This window comes from Thalassophryne amazonica, chromosome 4 (genome assembly GCF_902500255.1).
Source record: "Thalassophryne amazonica chromosome 4, fThaAma1.1, whole genome shotgun sequence".
NCBI lineage: Eukaryota > Metazoa > Chordata > Actinopteri > Batrachoidiformes > Batrachoididae > Thalassophryne > Thalassophryne amazonica.
This window is the reverse complement of record NC_047106.1, coordinates 93,839,844-93,864,387: the sequence shown is the minus strand read 5'-3', so window position 1 is coordinate 93,864,387 and position 24,544 is coordinate 93,839,844. Positions and strand designations below refer to the sequence as shown.

Here is a 24,544-nt window from a genome sequence, read left to right as displayed (position 1 = left end):
CAAGGCTCCTGGGGTGGATGAAATCCGTCCGGAGTACCTTAAGTCTCTGGATGTTGTGGGACTGTCTTGGTTGACACATCTCTGCAACATCGCGTGGCGGTCGGGGACAGTGCCTCTGGATTGGCAGACCGGGGTGGTGGTCCATCTGTTTAAGAAGGGGGACCGGAGGGTGTGTTCCAACTACAGGGGGATCACACTCCTCAGCCTCCCCGGTAAGGTCTATTCCAGGGTGCTGGAGAGGAGAATTCGACCGATAGTCGAACCTTGGATTCAGGAGGAGCAGTGTGGTTTTCATCCTGGTCGCGGCACACTGGACCAGCCCTACACCCTCCATCGGGTACTCAAAGGTTCATGGGAGTTCGCCCAACCAGTCCACATGTGTTTTGTGGATCTGGAGAAGGCATTCGACCGTGTCCCTCGAGGCGCCCTGTGGGGGGTGCTCTGGGAGTACGGGGTCCAGGATCCTTTGCTAAGGGCGATCCGGTCCCTGTACAACTACAGCAGGAGCTTGATCCGCATTGCCGGTAGTAAGTCAAGCCTGTTTCCAGTGCACGTTGGCCTCGGCCAAGGCTGTCCTTTGTCACCGGTTCTGTTCATTACCTTTATGGACAGAATTTCTAGGTGCAGTCAGACTGTAGAGGGGGTCCAGTTTGGGAACCACAGAATCTCATCTCTGCTGTTTGCGAACGATGTGGTTCTGTTGGCTTCATCAAATCAGGACCTTCAGCGTGCACTGGAGTGGTTTGCAGCCGAGTCTGAAGCACCTCCAAATCTGAGGCCATGGTTCTCGACCGGAAAAAGGTGCTTTGCCCTCTTCAGGTCGGTGGAGTGTCCTTGCCTCAAGTGGAGGAGTTTAAGTATCTCGGGGTCTTGTTCATGAGAGAAGGATGGATGGAGCGTGAGATCGACAGACGGATCGGTGCAGCGTCTGCAGTGATGCGGTCGCTGTATTGGACCGTAGTAGTGAAGAGAGAGCTGAGCAAGGGGGGCAAAGCTCTCAATTTACCGATCGAGCTACGTTCCGACCCTCATCTATGGTCATGAGATTTGGCTCATGACCGAAAGAGCAAGATCACGAATAAATGGTAAATGGACTGCATTTATCTAGCGCTTTTCCATCTGCATCAGATGCTCAAAGCGCTTTACAATTATGCCTCACATTCACCCCGATGTCAGGGTGCTGCCATACAAGGTGCTTACTACACACCGGGAGCAATAGGGGATTAAAGGCCTTGCCCAAGGGCCCTTAGTAATTTTCCAGTCAGGCGTGGATTTGAACCCATGATCTTCTGGACTCAAGCCCAACACCTTAACCACTAGACCATCACCTCCCCTCCCCCCGAGTACAAGCGGCCGAGATGAGTTTCCTCTGCAGGGTGGCTGGGCCCTCCCTTAGAGATAGGGTGAGGAGCTCGGTCACTCGGGAGGAGCTTGGAGTCGAGCCGCTGCTCCTCCACGTTGAAAGGAGCCAGCTGAGGTGGCTTGGGCATCTTTTCGGATGCCCCCTAGACACCTCGCTGGAGATGTGTTCCGAGTACGTCCCATCGGGAGGAGGCCCCAAGGAAGACCCAGAACACGCTAGAGGAACTACATCTCGCAGCTGGCTTGGGAACACCTCGGGGTTCCCCCGGAGGAGCTGGGGGAGGTGTGTGTGGATCGGGAGGTCTGGGCGGCTTTGCTTGAGCTGCTGTCCCCATGACCCGACCTCGGATGAAGCTGAAGAAAATGGATGGATGGATGGATGGATGGATGGATGGATGGATGGATGGATGGATGGATGGATGGATGGATGGATGGATGGATGGATGATTTAAAAAAAAAATTGAAAACATAAAAGGTTCTTTCAGTAGTTCAGCGCAGTTGGAACCAAAATGGCGCCATGTTCTAAGTTGACGCTACTCTCCTCAATCAAGGGACCACTACTGCCCACCCCTACCACTCCTCTGAGCCCTCTAACCTCCAGTCACGGAATTAAATTAAATTTTATATAATAGATATGTTTTGGTTGCATCGGCCATCAATAAAGATTTTAATGTTGGTCAGTTATTTTATCGGTGTGGTCATACACTATATTTGCAGTTGAACATCAGAAAAATGGATCTATTTTTACACCTTAATTTAGCCTTACTGTGATGTGAGCAACGTTTTCCAAATTTTATCCTTTTTTTTTTTTGCTTTGTAGAGCAGGTACCTAAGTGGATAAGGAACTTGCATGGCAATATGTCTAACTCGGTTCAAATACTGCTCATGCTACCTCTATGTCCTTAAACAAGACATTGTCTGATTCATGAAGATCCAAGGTAATAAGTGCTAAATTGTTTGTGTAATCCAGGTTTTCTACATTGGTCGTGCAGACTGATTTTTTGGTGATTTCCTAAGAGTAAATGTGCCCTCCATCATGGGCGATAATGTGACTTAGACAGCAATATGTAAATGAAGATTTTGCACGTTAATGGTTGTAAGCACAATATGAAATCAAATCAGACACTTACTTTAAGCTAAATCACTGAACGCAGGTCTAAGGCACCTCTTTATCCAGATCTAATATACATGGAAGACTCAGTAGCAGTATGTTTTATTACTTTATCTAATGCTGTCTGTACTATATTTACTGTTATTACTTTGCCAATGTTTATCTAAACTTTTTTTTAAAAATCTGATGTACTATTACTCCCTCCTCAGGCTTTTCCATGTATCCACCACTCTCATTCTAAATGAGAGTTCTTGAAATCCAGACATGACCTTCTTTTAAATAATTTCTTGCTGTGACCTCAACTGTTGTCTTCTGATAATAATGGTCGATCAGGAGGACATTCACTTGCAAGTATGTGCCTTGTGTTTCATTCCACATGACCTCTGCCAAAAGTGAATGTGTTAATGTGCTTGCAATTTAAAAAAAAAAAGAAGGCAATCTCCTATTTTAGGCATGGTATGGTAGGCTGGTATTTTTCCCTTGAGAACTGCCTCTCACTGGATGTTTTTTTCTTTTGGGGAACATTCTCTAAAGACCCTAGAGATGGGGTTGTGTGTACACATTCCAATTGACCAGCAGCTTGTGTCTGGTGCCCACAAACTTGATGTATTAAAATGAATTTAAAAGCAACTTTATTCCTCATTCTGATGGTTTAAACGTCAGGAGATCCTCTTGTCCATACCTACATGCCCAAATGCATCATGTTTCGGCAGTGTGACTGGCTGATTAGACAGCTTCTTCAATGAACAGTTGAATAGACATAAAGCTCATTTTATTTGAAATGCTAATTTTAAGTGCATTGTGACAGTATATCACATGAGAACCCATTGACATGATTGGGTGCAGTCGCCCAGAACAAATGTAGCCTGAAACACATTAACCAATTAGTGCTGATCAATAGTCACATGGACTTGCCAGGCTGTGTGCACTATTAATGGCTGATTCTATGACTATCAATTGACTTGGAAGACCACTACCCACAGCTGTCAGTCAGTGAGAATGCTGGAAGAACCCTTGACATTCTGCTGCTCTCCGGTGTATCTTTCTTGCTGTAACTAGGCAGAAAAGGCAGAGTGAGGGAGGATCGTAAAGGGGAGTGATGGAGCAATAGCCAATAGACCGGAGCAGAAAGGAGAAGAAAGAGGGGCGATGTGAGGAAGGGAAAAAGCAGGAGACTGCATGTGGTAGGCTGTAAAAGTAGGTGTCATCGCGGGCCGCTATGGGCTGCACATAATTCCCCCCCGAGATAAGGAGGAGCATGACATTCATCCTTTAATGCCCCACAGGAGGTGCTGCTGCTGCGGGGTTGTCGCATGCTTTTTCTCTCCCTTTCTTTGAAGCAGGTTTGTCCAAATAAAGAAGTAGTGGGAAAAGATAAGTGGAAAGCGATGCTGGATGCATTTTGATGGGACAGAGTGAGGTGAGAGACGGGTACGGGGGGGGGGTATTTGTGTAGGTTCACGCGCACAGATCACACCTCTGCAACTCTGCTCCTTTGTATTCATGATGAGGAGAACAAAAAGCAGCACACGACACAGAGTGCATGAGAATGGAAGCTAACGGGAGGAAACCAAGGGGAGCTGAGGAGTAAAAGGAGGAGGAGATACCCAAGATATTACACCTATTCTGGGGAGTAGTGTTCAGTGGAGCAGGCATTATGAGAGCGTAAATTACATTCCCTCCTTTTTCCCTTGGGCTGCTGACTGCAGGATGAATATAATCACTCACAGCAGCCAGACAGACTGCACTGTCTGCTCAGACTGCTGGAATATAAGATGTGGTGTCATGGCGAGTTGGCACACAACTACATCTGTGTATTGAACGTGCATCGATCTGCTGCATGTACTCTGAAATTTTAGGGAAATATTGACACGTAACTAACTCATTTGTCGCAGTTTGTGGTTGATCAATAGTGATTCAGTGGGCCTTATAAAGCATCCAGCACTAAGTGAGGCCTTTTTTGTTGAAGCCACTGTACTTCTACACAGTTGTTAGACAGCTTTATTCAGAGACACATCAACAGCAAGTGCACTCATGTTTCAGCTCCACTGGACATAAGAAGGAGAAGACACAGGACTGGATTTTGGGGTCACACAACGCCCTGGTTGTTTCCTCAGCAGTTAAATAACTGTAAACTTCTTTAAGCCATTTGCATCTTCAACTCTAAAAGATCGCGTTGTGATAGATCCAGGTGAGGACCAGTGAACCTCATGTTTTCAGCCAATATTGGCATCTTTTAGCATTTATTGTTTTATTTATTCCCTGTGAGGGCAACATTGTCAAGACTGGACAGCAAAAAAATGTACATGAGTGGGTGAGTGAGTTAGTTTATCCTACCTGATTGTGTAGACAGTAAGTCAAAAACAACAAATGCAAATCTAATAAATCACCAATACAAAGAACATATTATATAAAAACAAATCCTATTGCAGCTGGTGAACTTCAATGTACTTTTTTGTTCTTTTGCTGTTGGAATATCCCATAGAGATGTCTGCCACTAGGTGGTGGTTAGGAGATGTTGGACAGATGATCAAAAATTATTAACAGCTGTGATTGAAACTCACATGTTCCGAACCACCTGGGTAAATCTGGGATAAAATATACAACAGAACAAGACAGCATAACAGAAATTAAACAATAGCTCAAACATGTGGCTGGGGATGGTGCCAACCAACCCAGTCTCACAGCAAGTAGTGATTCAGCAGCACGGAATATACATTATCTACTGGTTCGTGATATTGTGATGAAAAGTGCCTCATTTTCATCAGAGCAGCACAAATTCATTCTAATTCATTCCGTGATGGCTTCACAAAATTAGAAGTGTAGTGGGGGGGTCGGAGTGGTTATGGTTAGGGTGGGGGGAAGGAGTAGGGTTAGTAATAGTGAGTTAAAAAAAAAAAACATGTCACAAAAATTTGACTCACTTCGTGACAGGAGCACAAAAAAAAAAACAAACAAACAAACAAACAAAAAAAAAAAAAACGTGAGACTGGGCTGTACCAACACTTTTCATTAGATCTGTAAATTAGTTATGGCTAACTGGAACCAATACTGTTCCTAAATGTTTTCAAACATGTAGTTTTAGAGTCTGTGTCAAAAGGAAGGCATCATGAGATACAATATCTAGGGTAGGGTGTCCCAAAAAATGCCAACTTTAAAAAATTTCGAGTCTCACCCACAAAAAAGTTTCCTTTTGGTGAGTCATTCTCACATGTAAAATTGTTTGCCAATCAGAAATTATTTAGAGGTGGCTCAAGGTCACCAAACATTGAAAATCTACCTGCGACAATCGGTATTGGTGCAATATTTGAAATGTCATATCTCTGCCACTGTTAGAACTATTAATCAATCAATCAATCAATCAATTTTTTTATATAGCGCCAAATCACAACAAACAGTTTCCCCAAGGCGCTTTATATTGTAAGGCAAGGCCATACAATAATTATGTAAAACCCCAACGGTCAAAACGACCACCTGTGAGCAAGCACTTGGCTACAGTGGGAAGGAAAAACTCCCTTTTAACAGGAAGAAACCTCCAGCAGAACCAGGCTCAGGGAGGGGCAGTCTTCTGCTGGGACTGGTTGGGGCTGAGGGAGAGAACCAGGAAAAAGACATGCTGTGGAGGGGAGCAGAGATCAATCACTAATGATTAAATGCAGAGTGGTGCATACAGAGCAAAAAGAGAAAGAAACAGTGCATCATGGGAACCCCCCAGCAGTCTACGTCTATAGCAGCATAACTAAGGGATGGTTCAGGGTCACCTGATCCAGCCCTAACTATAAGCTTTAGCAAAAAGGAAAGTTTTAAGCCTAATCTTAAAAGTAGAGAGGGTGTCTGTCTCCCTGATCTGAATTGGGAGCTGGTTCCACAGGAGAGGAGCCTGAAAGCTGAAGGCTCTGCCTCCCATTCTACTCTTACAAACCCTAGGAACTACAAGTAAGCCTGCAGTCTGAGAGCGAAGCGCTCTATTGGGGTGATATGGTACTACGAGGTCCCTAAGATAAGATGGGACCTGATTATTCAAAACCTTATAAGTAAGAAGAAGAATTTTAAATTCTATTCTAGAATTAACAGGAAGCCAATGAAGAGAGGCCAATATGGGTGAGATATGCTCTCTCCTTCTAGTCCCCATCAGTACTCTAGCTGCAGCATTTTGAATTAACTGAAGGCTTTTTACGGAACTTTTAGGGCAACCTGATAATAATGAATTACAATAGTCCAGCCTAGAAGAAATAAATGCATGAATTAGTTTTTCAGCATCACTCTGAGACAAGACCTTTCTGATTTTAGAGATATTGCGTAAATGCAGAAAAGCAGTCCTACATATTTGTTTAATATGTGCTTTGAATGACATATCCTGATCAAAAAAGACTCCAAGATTTATCACAGTATTACTAGAGGTCAGGGTAATGCCATCCAGAGTAAGGATCTGGTTAGACACCATGTTTCTAAGATTTGTGGGGCCAAGTACAATAACTTCAGTTTTATCTGAGTTTAAAAGCAGGAAATTAGAGGTCATCCATGTCTTTATGTCTGTAAGACAATCCTGCAGTTTAGCTAATTGGTGTGTGTCCTCTGGCTTCATGGATAGATAAAGCTGGGTATCATCTGCATAACAATGAAAATTTAAGCAATACCGTCTAATAATACTGCCTAAGGGAAGCATGTATAAAGTGAATAAAATTGGTCCTAGCACAGAACCTTGTGGAACTCCATAATTAACTTTAGTCTGTGAAGAAGATTCCCCATTTACATGAACAAATTGTAATCTATTAGACAAATATGATTCAAACCACCGCAGCGCAGTGCCTTTAATACCTATGGCATGCTCTAATCTCTGTAATAAAAGTTTATGGTCAACAGTATCAAAAGCAGCACTGAGGTCTAACAGAACAAGCACAGAGATGAGTCCACTGTCTGAGGCCATAAGACGATCATTTGTAACCTTCACTAATGCTGTTTCTGTACTATGATGAATTCTAAAACCTGACTGAAACTCTTCAAATAGACCATTCCTCTGCAGATGATCAGTTAGCTGTTTTACAACTACCCTTTCAAGGATTTTTGAGAGAAAAGGAAGGTTGGAGATTGGCCTATAATTAGCTAAGATAGCTGGGTCAAGTGATGGCTTTTTAAGTAATGGTTTAATTACTGCCACCTTAAAAGCCTGTGGTACATAGCCAACTAACAAAGATAGATTGATCATATTTAAGATCGAAGCATTAAATAATGGTAGGGCTTCCTTGAGCAGCCTGGTAGGAATGGGGTCTAGTAAACATGTTGATGGTTTGGATGAAGTAACTAATGAAAATAACTCAGACAGAACAATCGGAGAGAAAGAGTCTAACCAAATACCGGCATCACTGAAAGCAGCCAAAGATAACGATACGTCTCTGGGATGGTTATGAGTAATTTTTTTTCTCTAATAGTTAAACTTTTGTTAGCAAAGAAAGTCATGAAGTCATTACTAGTTAAAGTTAATGGAATACTCAGCTCAATAGAGCTCTGACTCTTTGTCAGCCTGGCTACAGTGCTGAAAAGAAACCTGGGGTTGTTCTTATTTTCTTCAATTAGTGATGAGTAGAAAGATGTCCTAGCTTTACGGAGGGCTTTTTTATAGAGCAACAGACTCTTTTTCCAGGCTAAGTGAAGATCTTCTAAATTAGTGAGACGCCATTTCCTCTCCAACTTACGGGTTATCTGCTTTAAGCTACGAGTTTGTGAGTTATACCACGGAGTCAGGCACTTCTGATTTAAAGCTCTCTTTTTTAGAGGAGCTACAGCATCCAAAGTTGTCTTCAATGAGGATGTAAAACTATTGACGAGATACTCTATCTCACTTACAGAGTTTAGGTAGCTACTCTGCACTGTGTTGGTATATGGCATTAGAGAACATAAAGAAGGAATCAGATCATATTAGATCACTACTTTTTATTTGTGTACAATTTCCTTTGGTAATTTAGAAATTAGCAGCAGATTTGGTGCCTGATGTTTACTGCAGTGAATATACAATTCCAAACTTGGCTGGTTTTGCCAGTTTTTTGCAGATCTAAAACCTGGAAGACTAGGAAGTGAAAGAAAACTATTGTTGTGAAAGTGTAGGAACATGGACCCACAACAGGGGCGCAAATGAACGGACAATGGAGGAAGTCAAATAATAACACTTTACTGTTGTGAAGAAGCACAACCAACACGGCGAATTACAATTATAGATAAATAGTCAATTCACAACAAATGTGTCATGTGGGCAGGCTCGAAGATAAGAGACGTCCGTCTAAAGCAGAACCGGAACCACACGATTTCCTCCGCCACTGAACCCCGGGAATACTGGAGCCGCCAAGTCCCGAACACCCAGGTGGCCACTGCCTCCGCTTGTCGGATCTGGTACTGCTGGCGAGGAACAAAAACAGTTAGATGTGGGTGCGTGTGCACCCGGCAACATGTATGGTGGGAAAACCACCTCCACCTCTCGTCGAAAAAAGAAACAGAGTATCTGCTGTCCAAACACACACAAGCAACAGATATTTCTGCTATAAACACGGTCAGCTGAGAATATTACCTCCTTGGTAGAGCGATATCTCGGCAGAGAAGTGGAGATGACGTCTTGCAGATATACCGCTGCGGATCAGATGATTGGTAACAGCTGTCGTAGGTGACAGCTGTCACCCCGGCTGCTCCTGTGAGATGGCAGCGCCCTCTGGTGCCTGGAGCCCGCACTCCAGGCAGGGTGCCCTCTGGTGGTGGTGGGCCAGCAGTACCTCCTCTTCAGCGGCCCACACAACAGGACCCCCCCTCAACGGGCGCCTCCTGGCGCCCGACCAGGCTTGTCCGGGTGGCGGCGGTACAAATCGGCCAGGAGGGCCGGGTCCAGGATGAAACTCCTCTTCACCCAGGAGCGTTCTTCGGGGCCGTACCCCTCCCAGTCCACCAAATACTGGAAGCCCCGGCCCATCCTTCGGACATCCAAAAGCCGGCGCACAGTCCAAGCCGGCTCGCCATCGATGATCCAGGCAGGAGGTGGTGCCGGACCCGGAGTACAGAGGGGTGAGGTGTGATGAGGCTTAATCCGGGACACATGGAAAACGGGATGGATCCGCAGTGAGGCCGGAGGCTGAAGCCTCACTGCGGCTGGACTGATGACCTTGAGGATTTTAAACGGACCAATATACCGTTCCTGCAATTTAGGGGAGACCACTTGGAGGGGAATGTCCTTAGTTGACAACCACACTTCCTGCCCTGGCCGATACGCAGGGGCCGGGGTCCGCCGACGGTCTGCATGGGCCTTCGTCCTCATCCGGGCCCTCAGCAAAGCAGAACGGGCGGCACGCCACACCCGACGGCACTTCCGCAGGTGGGCCTGGACCGAGGGCACACCGACCTCTCCCTCAACCACCGGAAACAAAGGAGGCTGGTACCCCAGACACACCTCGAAAGGGGAGAGGCCGGTGGCTGACGACACCTGGCTGTTATGGGCATACTCGATCCAGGCCAAATGGGTACTCCAGGCCGCCGGGTGCGCGGCCATCACGCAACGCAGGGCCTGTTCCACCTCCTGATTGGCCCGTTCTGCTTGCCCGTTGGTCTGGGGATGATACCCGGATGAGAGACTCACCGTGGCCCCCAGTTCCCGGCAGAAGCTCCTCCAGACTTGCGAGGAGAACTGGGGACCGCGATCGGAGACAATGTCTGTGGGAATCCCATGCAGCCGGACGACGTGGTGGACCAGGAGGTCCGCTGTCTCCTGGGCCGTCGGGAGCTTCGGGAGGGCCACGAAGTGGGCTGCCTTGGAGAATCAGTCCACTATCGTGAGGATGGTGGTGTTGCCCTGGGACGGCGGGAGGCCCGTGACAAAATCCAGGCCGATGTGGGTCCAGGGGCGATGAGGCACGGGCAGCGGCTGGAGCAGTCCCGAAGCCCTGCGATGATCAGCCTTGCCCCTGGCGCAGGTGGTGCAGGCCTGGATATAATCCCGGACGTCGGCCTCTAGGGATGCCCACCAGAAACGCTGCAGGACAACTGCCACGGTTCTTCGCACCCCTGGATGACAGGAGAGCTTGGAGCCGTGACAGAAGTCCAGGACTGCAGCCCTAGCCTCTGGTGGGACGTAGAGTCTGTTCTTCGGCCCAGTTCCGGGGTCCGGGCTTCGTGCCAGGGCCTCCCGGACGGTTCTCTCTACGTCCCAGGTGAGGGTGGCCACGATAGTGGACTCCGGGATGATGGGTTCCGGTGGATCCGACAACTCCGCTTTGACTTCATCTTCATGTACCCGGGACAAGGCATCCGATCTCTGGTTTTTGGTCCCGGGACGGTAGGTGATCCGGAAGTCAAAACGGCCGAAGAACAGTGACCAGCGGGCTTGCCTGGGGTTCAGCCGCTTGGCGGTCCTGAAATACTCCAGGTTCCGGTGGTCAGTGAAAACCGTGAATGGCACGGACGTTCCCTCCAACAGATGTCTCCACTCTTCAAGAGCCTCTTTCACCACAAGGAGTTCTCGATTGCCGACGTCATAGTTCCGTTCGGCCGGGGTCAACCTGCGGGAAAAATAGGCACACGGGTGAAGGACCTTATCGGTCTTCCCGCTCTGGGAAAGCACAGCTCCTATCCCTGAGTCCGAGGCGTCCACTTCAACCACTAACTGGCGACTAGGATCGGGCTGCACCAGAACGGGTGCAGACGAGAAGTGCCGTTTCAACTCCTTGAACGCGGCATCGCAACGATCCGACCAGGTGAAGGGGACTTTTGGTGAGGTCAGGGCTGTCAGGGGGCTAACTACCTGACTGTAGCCCTTAATGAACCTCCTGTAGAAATTAGCAAAGCCGAGGAACTGTTGCAGCTTCCTACGGCTGGTGGGTTGGGGCCAGTCTCTCACCGCCGCGACCTTGGCCGGATCAGGAGCGACGGAGTTAGGGGAGATGATAAACCCCAGGAAGGACAAAGAAGTGCGGTGGAACTCGCACTTCTCGCCCTTCACAAACAGCCGGTTCTCCAACAACCGCTGCAGGACCTGACGTACATGCCGGACATGGGTCTCAGGATCCGGAGAAGAGATGAGTATGTCGTCCAGATATATGAAGACGAATCGGTGCAGGAAATCCCGCAAGACATCATTAACCAATGCTTGGAACGTCGCGGGGGCGTTTGTAAGACCGAACGGCATGACCAGGTACTCAAAGTGACCTAAGGGGGTGTTAAATGCCGTCTTCCACTCGTCTCCCTTCCGGATCCGAACCAGGTGATACGCATTCCTAAGATCTAGCTTAGTGAACATTTGGGCTCCATGCAGGGGCGTGAACACTGAATCCAACAAGGGCAATGGGTATCGGTTACGAACCGTGATTTCGTTCAGCCCCCTGTAATCAATGCATGGACGTAGTCCGCCATCCTTTTTTCCAACAAAAAAGAAACCTGCACCCATCGGGGAAGTGGAATTCCGGATCAACCCGGCAGCTAAAGAGTCCCGGATGTAGGTCTCCATTGATTCGCGCTCAGGTCGTGAGAGGTTGTACAGCCTGCTGGACGGAAACTCAACGCCTGGAACCAAATCAATGGCACAATCGTACGGGCAGTGCGGGGGAAGGGTGAGCGCCAGATCCTTGCTGAACACGTCCACAAGGTCATGGTACTCCACCGGCACCGTCCCGAGATTGGACGGGACTCTGACCTCCTCCTTAGCCTGGCAACCGGGAGGAACCGAGGAACCTAAGCATACCCGATGGCAGGTCTCGCTCCACTGAACCACTACCCCGGACGGCCAATCGATCCGGGGATTGTGTTTTAACATCCAGGGGAACCCGAGAATCACGCGGGAGGTGGCAGGAGTCACAAAAAACTCGATCTCCTCCCGGTGGTTCCCTGACACCACCAGAGTTACTGGAGGTGTCTTATGTGTGATTAAAGGGAGTAGGGAGCCATCTAGTGCCCGTACTTGCACAGGTGAAGTAAGTGCCACCAGAGGGAGCCCTGCCTCCCTGGCCCATCTGCTGTCTAGCAAATTCCCTTCAGAGCCCGTGTCCACCAGTGCTGGGGCATGAAGGGTTAAATCCTCATAAAGGATTGTAACTGGGAGTCGTGTGGCAATATGGGTGTGTCCCACGTGAATGTCTTGGCCCACCCCTAGCCCAGTTTCTAGGGGCGGGCGTTGGTGTTTAACCGCTCGGGGCAGTCCCTCACTTGATGCTCTATCGAGCCACAAACAAAGCACGCTCCGCAGACCAGCCTCCTCTGTCTTTCCGGTGGTCTAAATGTGGCCCTGCTCGTGTCCATAGCTTCATCAGCAGGGGGAGCTGTAACCACACGGAGCGTAGAGGCCGTGGAGCGTGGGGAGGGCGGAGCTCGGTTGGAACCGGAAGGGAGAGGGACGGCGCGTGCCCGGCCACGCCCTTCGTCTCGTTCCCGACGGCGTTCTTCTAACCGATTGTCTAATCGTATAACCAGATCAATAAGCCCGTCTAAATCCCGCGGTTCGTCCTTAGCCACCAGGTGCTCCTTTAGGACCAACGACAGTCCGTTTATGAAGGCGGCGCGGAGGGCAGTGCTATTCCAGCCGGACCTCGCAGCCGCGATGCGGAAGTCGACTGCATAAGCAGCTGCGCTCCGGCGCCCCTGTCTCATTGACAGCAGCACGGCTGAAGCGGTCTCTCCTCTATTTGGGTGATCGAACACTGTTCTGAACTCCCTCACAAAACCATCATATGTCTGAAGGAGCCGTGAATTCTGCTCCCAGAGCGCTGTAGCCCAAGCGCGTGCCTCACCGCGAAGCAGATTTATCACATAAGCTATCTTGCTGGCATCAGTCGCGTACATGACAGGACGTTGTGCGAAGACGAGCGAACACTGCATAAGGAAGTCCGCGCACGTCTCCACACAACCTCCGTACGGCTCTGGAGGGCTTATGTATGCTTCCGGGGAAGGTGGGAGGGGTCGTTGAACGACCTGTGGAACGTCACTGTTACGCACAGGGTCGACAGGAGGGAGAGCTGCAGCAGCGCCCTGAGGGCGCGCTTCCACCTGCGCGGTGAGAGCCTCCACCCTGCGGTTAAGGAGGACGTTCTGCTCGGTCATAAGATCCAACCGAGCCGTGAAAGCGGTGAGGATTCGCTGCAACTCACCGATCATTCCTCCTGCGGACGCCTGTGCGCCCTGTTCTTCCATTGGCCGTTCAACAGCCGGTTGACGCCCCTCGGAATCCATGACGTTGGCCGAGATATCCTGTTGTGAAAGTGTAGGAACACGGACCCACAACAGGGGCGCAAATGAACGGACAATGGAGGAAGTCAAGTAATAACACTTTACTGTTGTGAAGAAGCACAACCAACACGGCGAATTACAATTATAGATAAATAGTCAATTCACAACAAATGTGTCATGTGGGCAGGCTCGAAGATAAGAGACGTCCGTCTAAAGCAGAACCGGAACCACACGATTTCCTCCGCCACCGAACCCCGGGAATACTGGAGCCGCCAAGTCCCGAACACCCAGGTGGCCACTGCCTCCGCTTGTCGGATCTGGTACTGCTGGCGAGGAACAAAAACAGTTAGATGTGGGTGCGTGTGCACCCGGCAACACGTATGGTGGGAAAACCACCTCCACCTCTCGTCGAAAAAAGAAACAGGGTATCTGCTGTCCAAACACACACAAGCAACAGATATTTCTGCTATAAACACGGTCAGCTGAGAATATTACCTCCTTGGTAGAGCGATATCTCGGCAGAGAAGTGGAGATGACGTCTTGCAGATATACCGCTGCGGATCAGATGATTGGTAACAGCTGTCGTAGGTGACAGCTGTCACCCCGGCTGCTCCTGTGAGATGGCAGCGCCCTCTGGTGCCTGGAGCCCGCACTCCAGGCAGGGTGCCCTCTGGTGGTGGTGGGCCAGCAGTACCTCCTCTTCAGCGGCCCGCACAACAACTATAGCACTGTATGGACGCTCACCAGTTTTGATCTCTCTAAACACTAGAAACATTGATATATTCCATATGAAAGCATCACAGTAACATATTACATACCTTTAACCTGCAGCTGATTTTCAGTATTCATATAAGTATTTTCATTGCACTAATTATACAGAAATGATAAAAATGGCCCTAACAGAGTGTTTGTTCTTTCAACATTTATGATTAATCTGTAAGCACTTGCAGAATGCAGACAGTTATCAACAAAGTACCAAAAAATATTAAACAAAGCCATAAAGGCAAAATAAAAAGTAAGTAAACACAGTATTGTAAGTATAACTAACAGACTAACAGACCAATATCATAGGCTGACTAATGAAGCCCAGCTTCTGCACAAACTGGGTTTGGAGCCAAATTTGGACCTGTATAGTCACTGCAGTAAACATCTAGCACCCAATCTGCTGCTATGATTTCTAAATTACCAAAATAAACTGTACACATCTGAAAAGTAGTAATCTAATAGTTCTAAAAGTGGCAAAGATATGGCATTCCAATTATTGCACCGGTGTCGATTGTCGCGGTTAGATTTTCAATGTTTGGTGACCTTGAGCCACCTCTAAATAATTTCTGATTGGCAAACAATTTTACATGTGAGAATGACTCACCAAAAGGAAACTTTTTGGTGGGTGAGACTAAATTTTTTAAAGTTGGCATTTTTTGTGACACCCTAATCTAGGGTCTTACTACACCCGCAACTGACTTGAAACAAATGAAACATTCCAGTTGATCTGCCCGCTCTGGTGTCAAAACATATTAAAACACAAATGAATGAACTAGGATAGTAGTGTTTTTGAATTTCATATTTAAAAGTAACAGTCACTGTAGGATCTGTCCACGCACTAGCACATATGTTGACTGAATGTTTGTTTCGTCCACCATTCGGAAGATTCAGACGGCTTTCGGTGGCTTTTCAGTCATGTGACTATCCGAGAAATTGTGGACGAGGTGAGCATGTCACAACATGTCCTGTGAGAATTCAACATGGTGGCGCTTTTGTTCCACCATCAGCTTCGTGCTGAAGCCATCGGCATGAATTTCACTGCAACTCTTCTCATGGCAAAATCTTCTGTCACAGTGGAATGTGCCAAAAAAGTGCTGATGTCCACCTCTTCCGCAATTTCTCGGATAGTCACATGACAGTCCCGCATCACCACAGATTTCACTTTGGAAATGATCTGGTCATTTCAGCATGTTGATGGCCGACTGGAGCGTGGCTCGCTCTCCACCGTTGTGTGGCCGTCTTTAAACCGGTTGTACCGCTCCGGCACAGTTCCGATAATCCGATAACAGATAATTATCGAAGATAATGTTTTCATTATCGGACATTTATGTGTCAAGACAATATTGAATGCACGTTTTACAATATAATAAAATGTGCGCACATTCTCTCCACATGCAAAACATTTTGCAATGACACTTCTAGGGCTCCGTAAAAATGCCTGTTTTTACAAATAAAAAAGGAATATTTTACAAAAGCACATTTATCTGTAAACACCAACACACGACACACATCACATTAACGTGTTGGTTTACATAGTGAATGACTGAACCAATCAGTGTTTAGCAGAGGCACTTTTACCCAGAATCCTTTGTGATCTGTCTGTGTTTGTTACAAAACCTCAGAATTAGTGCATTATTCAACATTAAAAGATATATGTTATATTTTAACTTTGTACATATGACAGAATTGACATTAATGGAGTTATTCTATCAGTATTAATGTTATTTATAAATCAAAACCATAAGTCAGCATGACTTTATTTTCCAAGACCTCCGCCTGACCGGAGCGTTGTGATTGGTAGAGAGCTGGCTTTATGGCTGCTCTCAGGGTGCTTCTGTGCTGGAAGCTGTGTAGTAAACAAGAGCTTCCAGCAGGGGGCAGGATGTTCAAATATAGAAGTGTGGGCTAATTGTTTGGGTCTGTTGTTATTTTTAATATTATTAGAAGCTATTAAATTTTTTTTTACTAGTAGTTGTAAATGTGTCAGAGATAATATTGGAATTTATTGGTTATCTGTAACTTCCAATACATTTTTGGATGGTTTATTGTTTTATCTTTATCGAAGATAACTTTTCAGTTATCTGATTATCTGTTATCAAAGTTAATTTTTTGGTTGCTTCCAAAAGCGACTGTGGTGTTAAAACTCAAATTCAGCTTGTTAGTAGTTGCAAATGTACCAGAAACAATACTGGAATTTATCGGTTATCGCTTATCTATGACTTCCGATACATTTTTGGGTGGTTTATCTTTATCAAAGATAACTTTTCAGTTACCTGATTATCTGTTATCGAAGTTAATTTTTTGGTTATCTGTGCCCACCACTGCCCATAGGATCGTCACTGAAAGCTGTCTGAATAATTCGAATGGTTTCCACCTGCAAAATTTGATGCAGTCGCGCTGCTCCAGTTGTTCCGCCATTTTCCTTGCAAAGAAAATCCGACGAGAGACTCCACCCATCCTCACACAAAGGCTGCTTACAAGCAAATGACGCAACCGACAGGTGTGAACAAAATAATGCATGCGCACGTAGGTTCAAGGTTGGCTCATGCAAGCACAAGTGATTCAAATCCATCAAGTTTTTGAAAAAATAAAAAGGTCGGATACTTTTCTAACAGACCTTGTATAAGTAGGTACATTAATTTCATTATGGACTCACCACAGTTTTGTCCTTTATTCTATGATTTGTATATTTCAGTTTGACTCACAGAGCTCAGTCTAGCACTCTAGTCCAGTCAGAGGAGGACAGAGTCAGAACAGGACAACGGTCATGTGACATTTTTTCAGTCCCTGCAATGTTTTTAAAAAACAGGTTTTATTTTTCATGGGTCAGTTGCTTTCCAGTCATAAAATGTCCAGTGAAAGGTGTTAATTATTCAGTGATGTAATTTTCTGCAGATTTATCTGATACCATCTGTGAATGATGAAAAAACGCATGCGCACATGCGCATGCACACACACACAATAAATCCAAATTGACTAGTGTGAAAAATTTACCATTTAATATTCAGCTTGTTTTGTCTGCTCGCTCTCTCTCTCTCTCTCTCTCTCTCTCTCTCTCTCTCTCTCTCTCTCTCTCTCTCTCTCTCTCTCTTTCTCTTGCTGTGCTCACAAATAGTGAGGAAATTTGGCAGCAAACCACTCAAAATCCAGCATATTTAAAAAAAAAAAAAGTGGCAGCTCTATGTGGAAATGTCATCAAGTGCCACTGCAGCAGTTACACAGAAAGACATTTTCACATCACCTCAGCAGATTGGGCACATTTTAAGCTGCATGACAAACCACAGAGGCCAGAGCCCAGGGTTTAGCCTTCTGGTCAGGGTGCCCACCTCCCATGATGGAGCTTATGAGTTTGCATCCTGAGTTGAATTGCTGCTGTGACCCGGATGGGAGTGAGGTTTAGTGGGGTGAGTGTGACAGCTCAACAGGAGTCACTGTGCATGTGGTAGTCCATAAACCTAACTCACTGACAGCTAACAGACTCTCTGGCCACTGAGGCCAGACCCTGCATTTTAGCTTTCAACTCAGAGTGCCCACCTCCCATGTCAGAGATCGTGAGTTCACATCCCAAGTGGAGCGAGAGAGTGAAGTGAGACATACACAGCACAGAGGTTAAACTTGCTGACACATATGGTGTTTCTTACATAGTATTTGTGGAGGTGATGGACAAGTAGTTAAAGAACAGAGGATCATCAGTTCAAATCCCTGTCAGACCGGAAAATCACTCAGGGCACTTTGGCAAAGTCCTTAATCCCCAAGTTACTCCCGGAGTGTGTTGCATGGCGGCACCCTGACATCAGTGTGTGATGACAAGAAGCTCAGTCTCTGACAGGTTTAGCTGAAGGTATTCCTTATTCTTCCATGGGGGGAACAAGTAGAGCTGATGTCACCACCATAGCTATAGATAAAGAAATTGTAAGTGGACTGTACTTCTATAGACCTTTTCTAACTAGGATCATGCTCAAAGTGCTTTAGGATGATTCCCCACATTAACCTTCCAAAAATTCTTTCTACTTGTTACCACAAATGTTTACATACTACCCACTTGAGAACAGCTGAACCAGAACCTTGCTCAAAAGCACCTTAGTGATGGTAACATGGGTGGGACAGGTGGTGTTCTTGACTTTTCCTACCCACGTTTTTGTCCTTTCAAATATGGGAAATCAAACTTGTGAGATTAGTTAACATTTAGGCCACCTCCACCCCTGACATCAGTATGTGTTAACGAAAAAAATGTGAGGCATCACAATAAAGTTCTTTAACCATAAAGGCATGACAGATAAGCAGTCCATTTAAAGTCTAGTGACTTTCCCCAAATACATGCACTGTAATATATTGTTTAATGTTTTTTCTGATGTTATCATGCTTTTTAAACTGCTGAATTGTTTATGACTGTTTAACAGAAAATAGGAATTGGAGATTGAGCCCAAAACCATTTTTGCCTAAGATAGTTTTAAAAAAAACAACAAAAAAAGAACATTTTAGTATTGATAACTGTGAGTTTCCTCTTTTCAGAAGCAGCTAGTGGCTTGTTTTTTTTTGTTTTTTTTTAAGCCAATTTGTGTCTGAATGGGACTATGATAAATAGGTGTTCTGTGAAGGTTATGATGTAGTAAACTGAGGAGGACTGATTGTTTTTATTTTCAAAGAAACCCGGTCGTAGGTCAAAATGTTGTGGATGTTAGGTCATCACCTGCTAAATTGGAGGGTAGCAACTACAGACAAGCCTCATTACTTCTTTGCATCACGCAACTGTCAAGAGAAACACTGAATTCATAATTTGTGTCTTTATTGGCATAATCGCTCCCTATTCTATCTTCCATCCTCCTGGTTTCCTCCCACTCACTCCTCCTCTTCTGTCACCCTACCAGGGCCGCTGCTCCAGGGAGAACTGCAAGTACCTGCATCCTCCTCCTCACCTGAAGACCCAGCTGGAGATCAATGGAAGAAACAACCTCATCCAGCAGAAAAACATGGCCATGCTGGCACAACAGATGCAGCTTGCCAACGCCATGATACCCGGTGCACAGCTGCAGCCAGTGGTGAGATGGCAGACAGCCTTTCAAGTGATGAAAGGCTAAAATATAATACAGAATTAGCAAATACTGCATGACACAAGGAGGTGATAACTTGTTGTCCTCTGGTTTGGTGATGCTTCTGTTAGAAGGAGCATTCATGGGCAATTAGTACAAGGTTATTCTGAGTGATCTGCTTAAATGTCCGAGAGTATTGTCTGGGAAAAAGATAGCAAGGTGTCTGCAAAAATGCACATGGAGCTAAAATAAATAAATAAATAAATAAATGCTTTAAGAATATAATTTATTTGACAATTTATTATCCCATGACATAAGGTCACTTTTGCATCTCTGGCTCTTAAGGTGCATGAATCAACACATTCCCAATGAGAGGTGTCCGATTCTGGTGCACCATCTCACTGAGTAATGGAATAGTTGGCAGTGTGGGGGTTGTACAATAGGAAACACAGCTCTCACCGGGTCACTGCCTGGTGTCACAGACAAACATAACCAATGGAGAAATGATGCACTTCAGACACAAGTAAAGGTTCCAGTTAAACTGATGGTTAACTCTAGGGTTAGGTTGAAATACTGGCTCATTGTCAGAGCCCCTGTTAATTTTCACAGCAGATTTTGGTTTAGTTTAGTTTAGAGGTCCTTGAAATTTTTTTCCAAGGTAAAATATTGTGGTAAGGTAAAATCTTTGTGGTGTATTCAAATGAATATAGGTTGAACAGGATTTGCAAATCATTGTATTCTGTTTTTATTTACATGTTACGTAACGTCCCAACTTAATTGGAATTGGGGTTGTACTTTTTCAGGAACGCATAAGTGTTCACAAGCGACTGTGAGACTCGTTCATCCTCCAGATCACAAACAGAACTCTGTTCATTTTCTGCATCCACTTGCGGCATTCACAGTGCATCATGTGTGATCTGAAAGGCCCTTAATGGGTGATCACATTACTCTGTACAATCCCTGGAACCAGCAACAGGTGTCATAGTATGCAAAAAAAAAATCACAATAATGTTTTGAAAATTTGATCACCAATATCTAAAACCTGTGACTAAAGTACTTCTTGCACCCACATCTTCACTTTGTGAAAACGAGGCCCAGATGCTGTATGCTTGCAAACACACATGTGCACATGGAGGTCATGGTTTATCAGCCTTATCTGAAGATGAAGGACTGGTGGAGAAACCATAACAGGGCTTAACAGGAGCAACAGAACTCCCAAAGACTGCAAGCTTTAACTTTGTGGTTACGACACCGGGAGACAGAAAGTAAGGCTAAGTGAGAAGGAGGAGTTGGACGAAGACAGGCTGACAGAGAAGGACACAGCAGAAGAAGAAAGGAGGGACCAAACTAGGTAGAAAGAGATAAATGGGCAAAGACAGGCAAGCAAAGTGAGGCAGCCAGGGTGAGAGCAGTGAGGAGCCATCACATTAAACCTGCACTACAAAGTCAAGAAAACAGAGCAACATTGTTTGTAAAGGGAACGGACAGTTAGGTCATCCTGAGATCATCCCAAGACAGGATACTAGCCTTTCAAAGAATGAATCTCACTTTTTTACAACTGCCCCATTGTCAGTAGCCCATTATATTTCCTGTTGGTGTTGGTGTGCAGCTGTCCTGCTCTACTTGTGCGGTGGACGAGCGTGCTTTCATTTCACGCATGGAGCTGTGCCGAGGGTGAAGTCATTAGAGTCCATTACAGCTCGCTGTGAGCGATGGGGCTCCCGATGCTTTTTTCAGTCAATCGATGTAAAAGACAATCCACGTCACTCACTCACTCACTTACTCACTCACAGACTGGCAGGTTTAGCAAAGTGGACTTTTTGCAGATATTCAGCAAATACATAGTATAAAAATAAATAGTGGAAATTAAATAATAAAAGGTTCCAGGAAAGGATGTTTCAGTCTAGTTTTATTGTTGTAATTAGACATTTTTTGTGTCTGGATGTAAAGCCCCCAGCACACACAGCAAGAATGTGCAGGAACCATGCCCGACATGGCAAATATTGCCATAATCTGATGCAGTCGGGAGGTAAAGAGGCGTGATCAGCCATGTTAGAACGCATCCAGATTACCTCATCCACACCTGCATGATGGCATCCAAAGCGCATGTAGACTGCTCGATGTCCAAACATCTGGATGGCAAACACAGGACTGGAGTGGGAGCGCTGTGTTCCTCCCTTTGCACAATCCCTGCTGGTACTGAACATCGGAGTACAACCGATGTATGGACCGGACTCACACCATATGTGTTGTTTTCGTTATTTGTTATGTAATAGTGTATGTACTTATTGTAGTAATTATTTATATACCTGTCGTGGCTGTGGTCTCTGTGTTTTAATGTAACACGTCTTGTGCACTGAGCCGTCATTTTCAACTGTCAGTGAGAGGCTGGTGTCAGCTGAGTGGCGCCTTGCTGGGCTGTGTGCACTCAGACGTGGCTGGCCTGTCTATGTCTGTACATACATATTAGCATTTCATGCAAGTGTCCGGGGGGAGTGACACATGCGCACACACGCAATACACATGCCACATGTGTTGGGGGAGTGGGGGTGGGGTGTAACACACACGCGATACACACGCACGGTACGTGTTGAGGAGGGAGCCCAGCACTCTGGTACGCCACATGTGTTGTGCCACACTCGTGGGGCACTTAGGCACTTTTCACAGACAGCTCGAACGTGGTCGCTTGCTGTTTACTATCATGTCAGGAGCGTGAATAGCCATGCCTTTTATAAGTGCCCGGCGAGCAGTGTTAGATGTTCATGTGTAGCACCTGGAATTTTGCCAACACCTGCCGAGAGAGGGCTCAAATGGGCACTCGCAGGGCATTCGCTGCCTTTCGGCTGTTTGTGTGGACGAATGGTTGTGGCCACAGCTTTACGAGGCATTTGAGGCGGCTCCGATTTTTCATGAGTGGCATGCAATTCCTCCTTCGAGCGCCAGTTGGCTTCAATCATGTTATGTATGAAAGAGCCCTAAAATCTGACAATAGTGCTCTGAAAAAATACATAAAGACAGCTACAAATGACTATGGCTAATGGTAAAGAGGAGGAGCAATTAAAAAAAAAAAAAAAAAAAAAATATATATATATATATATATATATATATATATATATATATATATATATATTATTATTATTATTATTATTATTATTATTTTAAAAACCACAAGTCAGGTGTGTTAAAATGTACATTTTCCATTTATGGTATCATAATTTAAAATGACATTTTTACCATTTTTGAAGCAGTCAAGACCAAATAGGATTAAAAATGTATACGATATCCTCCTGGCATCCGTTCGTATGCGGGAGACGATGGTGGAGTGCCCAGTTTGTTTTTTTTCTATTTGTATTTTTTTAACACTTCCAATTTAATTTCAATTCAGTTTCAATTTATTTCATTTATATAGTGCCAAATCACAGCAAAGCTGCCTCAAGACGCTTCACACAAGTAAGGTCTAACCTTACCAACCCCTAGTGCAAGCACACAGGCGACAGTGGTAAAGAAAAACATCTGATGATTTGAGGAAGAAACCTCAAGCAGACCAGACTCAAAGGGGTGACCCTCTGTTTGGGCCGTGCTACCGACACACTTGACAATACAAATATAGAGGAAATTTTGGGAGTCCATGCTGGTGTACAGAGGCTTGCAGACTTTTTGTGTTTTGTATAAAAGTGTATATAAATTAACCACTAAAGAATGAGAAATATTAAATTAGAGTGGATGTTAATTTACTCTTAAAAATGAATACATCATGTGAACATACATTTTATTCAAGTCATCTCAAAATTTATGTTTTATGCATTTTTTTACAATACTGAGTTGGACATTATCCTGTATCCTGACATAAGTCACGTTTAAAGACTCATTTGTTTTCCCTGTTTTATCATTAGTGTTATGATGTGTTTTTATTCTTGTATTCTTTTATGGTCCATCCATCCATCCATTTTCTTCCGCTTTATCCGGAGTCGGGTCATCTTTTTATTGTGTTTTAAATTTTTAATTCAGTTTTTTTTGTTGTTGTTGTTGTTTTATGTTGTGTGAAGCGCCTTGAGACGAGTTCGTCATGAATTGGCGCTATATAAATTAATACATTTTGAATTTGAATTGTTCTTTTTTTTCTAAATTATACAACAAATTATCTAAAATGGAACAAACGTATTACACCACCATGCAGTATATTACATCCATCTATTTTCTATACTCCCTTACTCTAATTAAGAGTCATGAGGAGGTGGGGGCTGGAGCCTATCCCAGCAGTCATATGGTGTGAGGGAGGGTACAACCTGGACAGGACGCCAGTGTATCACAGGGCGAGTATATTACACTTTATTACTATATTTAAAGCCATCACTAACAAAGGTTTGAGGGAGAGGATGTAATGCAGTCATTATATCAATCTGTTTGTCCATTTGTTTTTGAGTCTTTCAGGAGCAATTCCTTCTTATTCACTTGGTGGGTTTCTGCAAAACTTACACAATGGTAGCACACCACACAAAGATGTGCATTAAGTAAGATAATTATATGCATGTGTGTGTCGCATAATTATGTCCCATAATTGTGGGGCCCCATAATAATGTGGTAAAGTTGTCCTTCATTTTGATTATAAATTTTAATCATGTTAAATCAGCGCACAGGCTGTGTAAGAGGAAGAGCTGCACACTCAAAAATCACTTCTGCAACAAGTTGCCAAGGTGCAACAGGTCTGTAAGCTATATTCACCCTGACTTGTATTCCAATGCATTGACCTCTAAACATTTTGAAGTGCCAAAAATCATGTGCAAGTAAGTTCTTGCATTTTCTCTGTTTTGTCACTTGGGGTCACCACAACAGATCTGAATTAGATCTGCATGTTGATTTGGCACAAGTCTTACACTGGATGCCCTTCCTGACCCAACTCCACATTACATTGGGAATGAGCAGGAGCAGAGGTAGTCTTAAATTGGGAAAAAAAAAAGTACACAAACCACCTAGTCACTGCTAACTACTGCAGTAATCCATAAAAAAAATTAAGAATACAGAGACAGATTAAAACATAACATCCATGAAGAAAGAAAAAAATCAACTTACAACTTACACTTGCAATGGC

General features: G+C 45.2%; 1 protein-coding gene across 4 annotated transcripts in view; it reads left to right on the top strand.

The window, feature by feature from the left end:
* The window catches only part of LOC117508496 (muscleblind-like protein 1), a 262,264-nt gene that overhangs the window by 157,435 nt on the left and 80,285 nt on the right, over positions 1–24,544 (top strand). For all 4 annotated transcript variants that reach the window (XM_034168271.1, XM_034168270.1, XM_034168269.1 and 1 more), the window contains exon 2: positions 19,294–19,464. In XM_034168271.1, the coding sequence (XP_034024162.1) occupies positions 19,294–19,464 (171 nt within the window). The remainder of the gene's footprint in view (positions 1–19,293; positions 19,465–24,544) is intronic.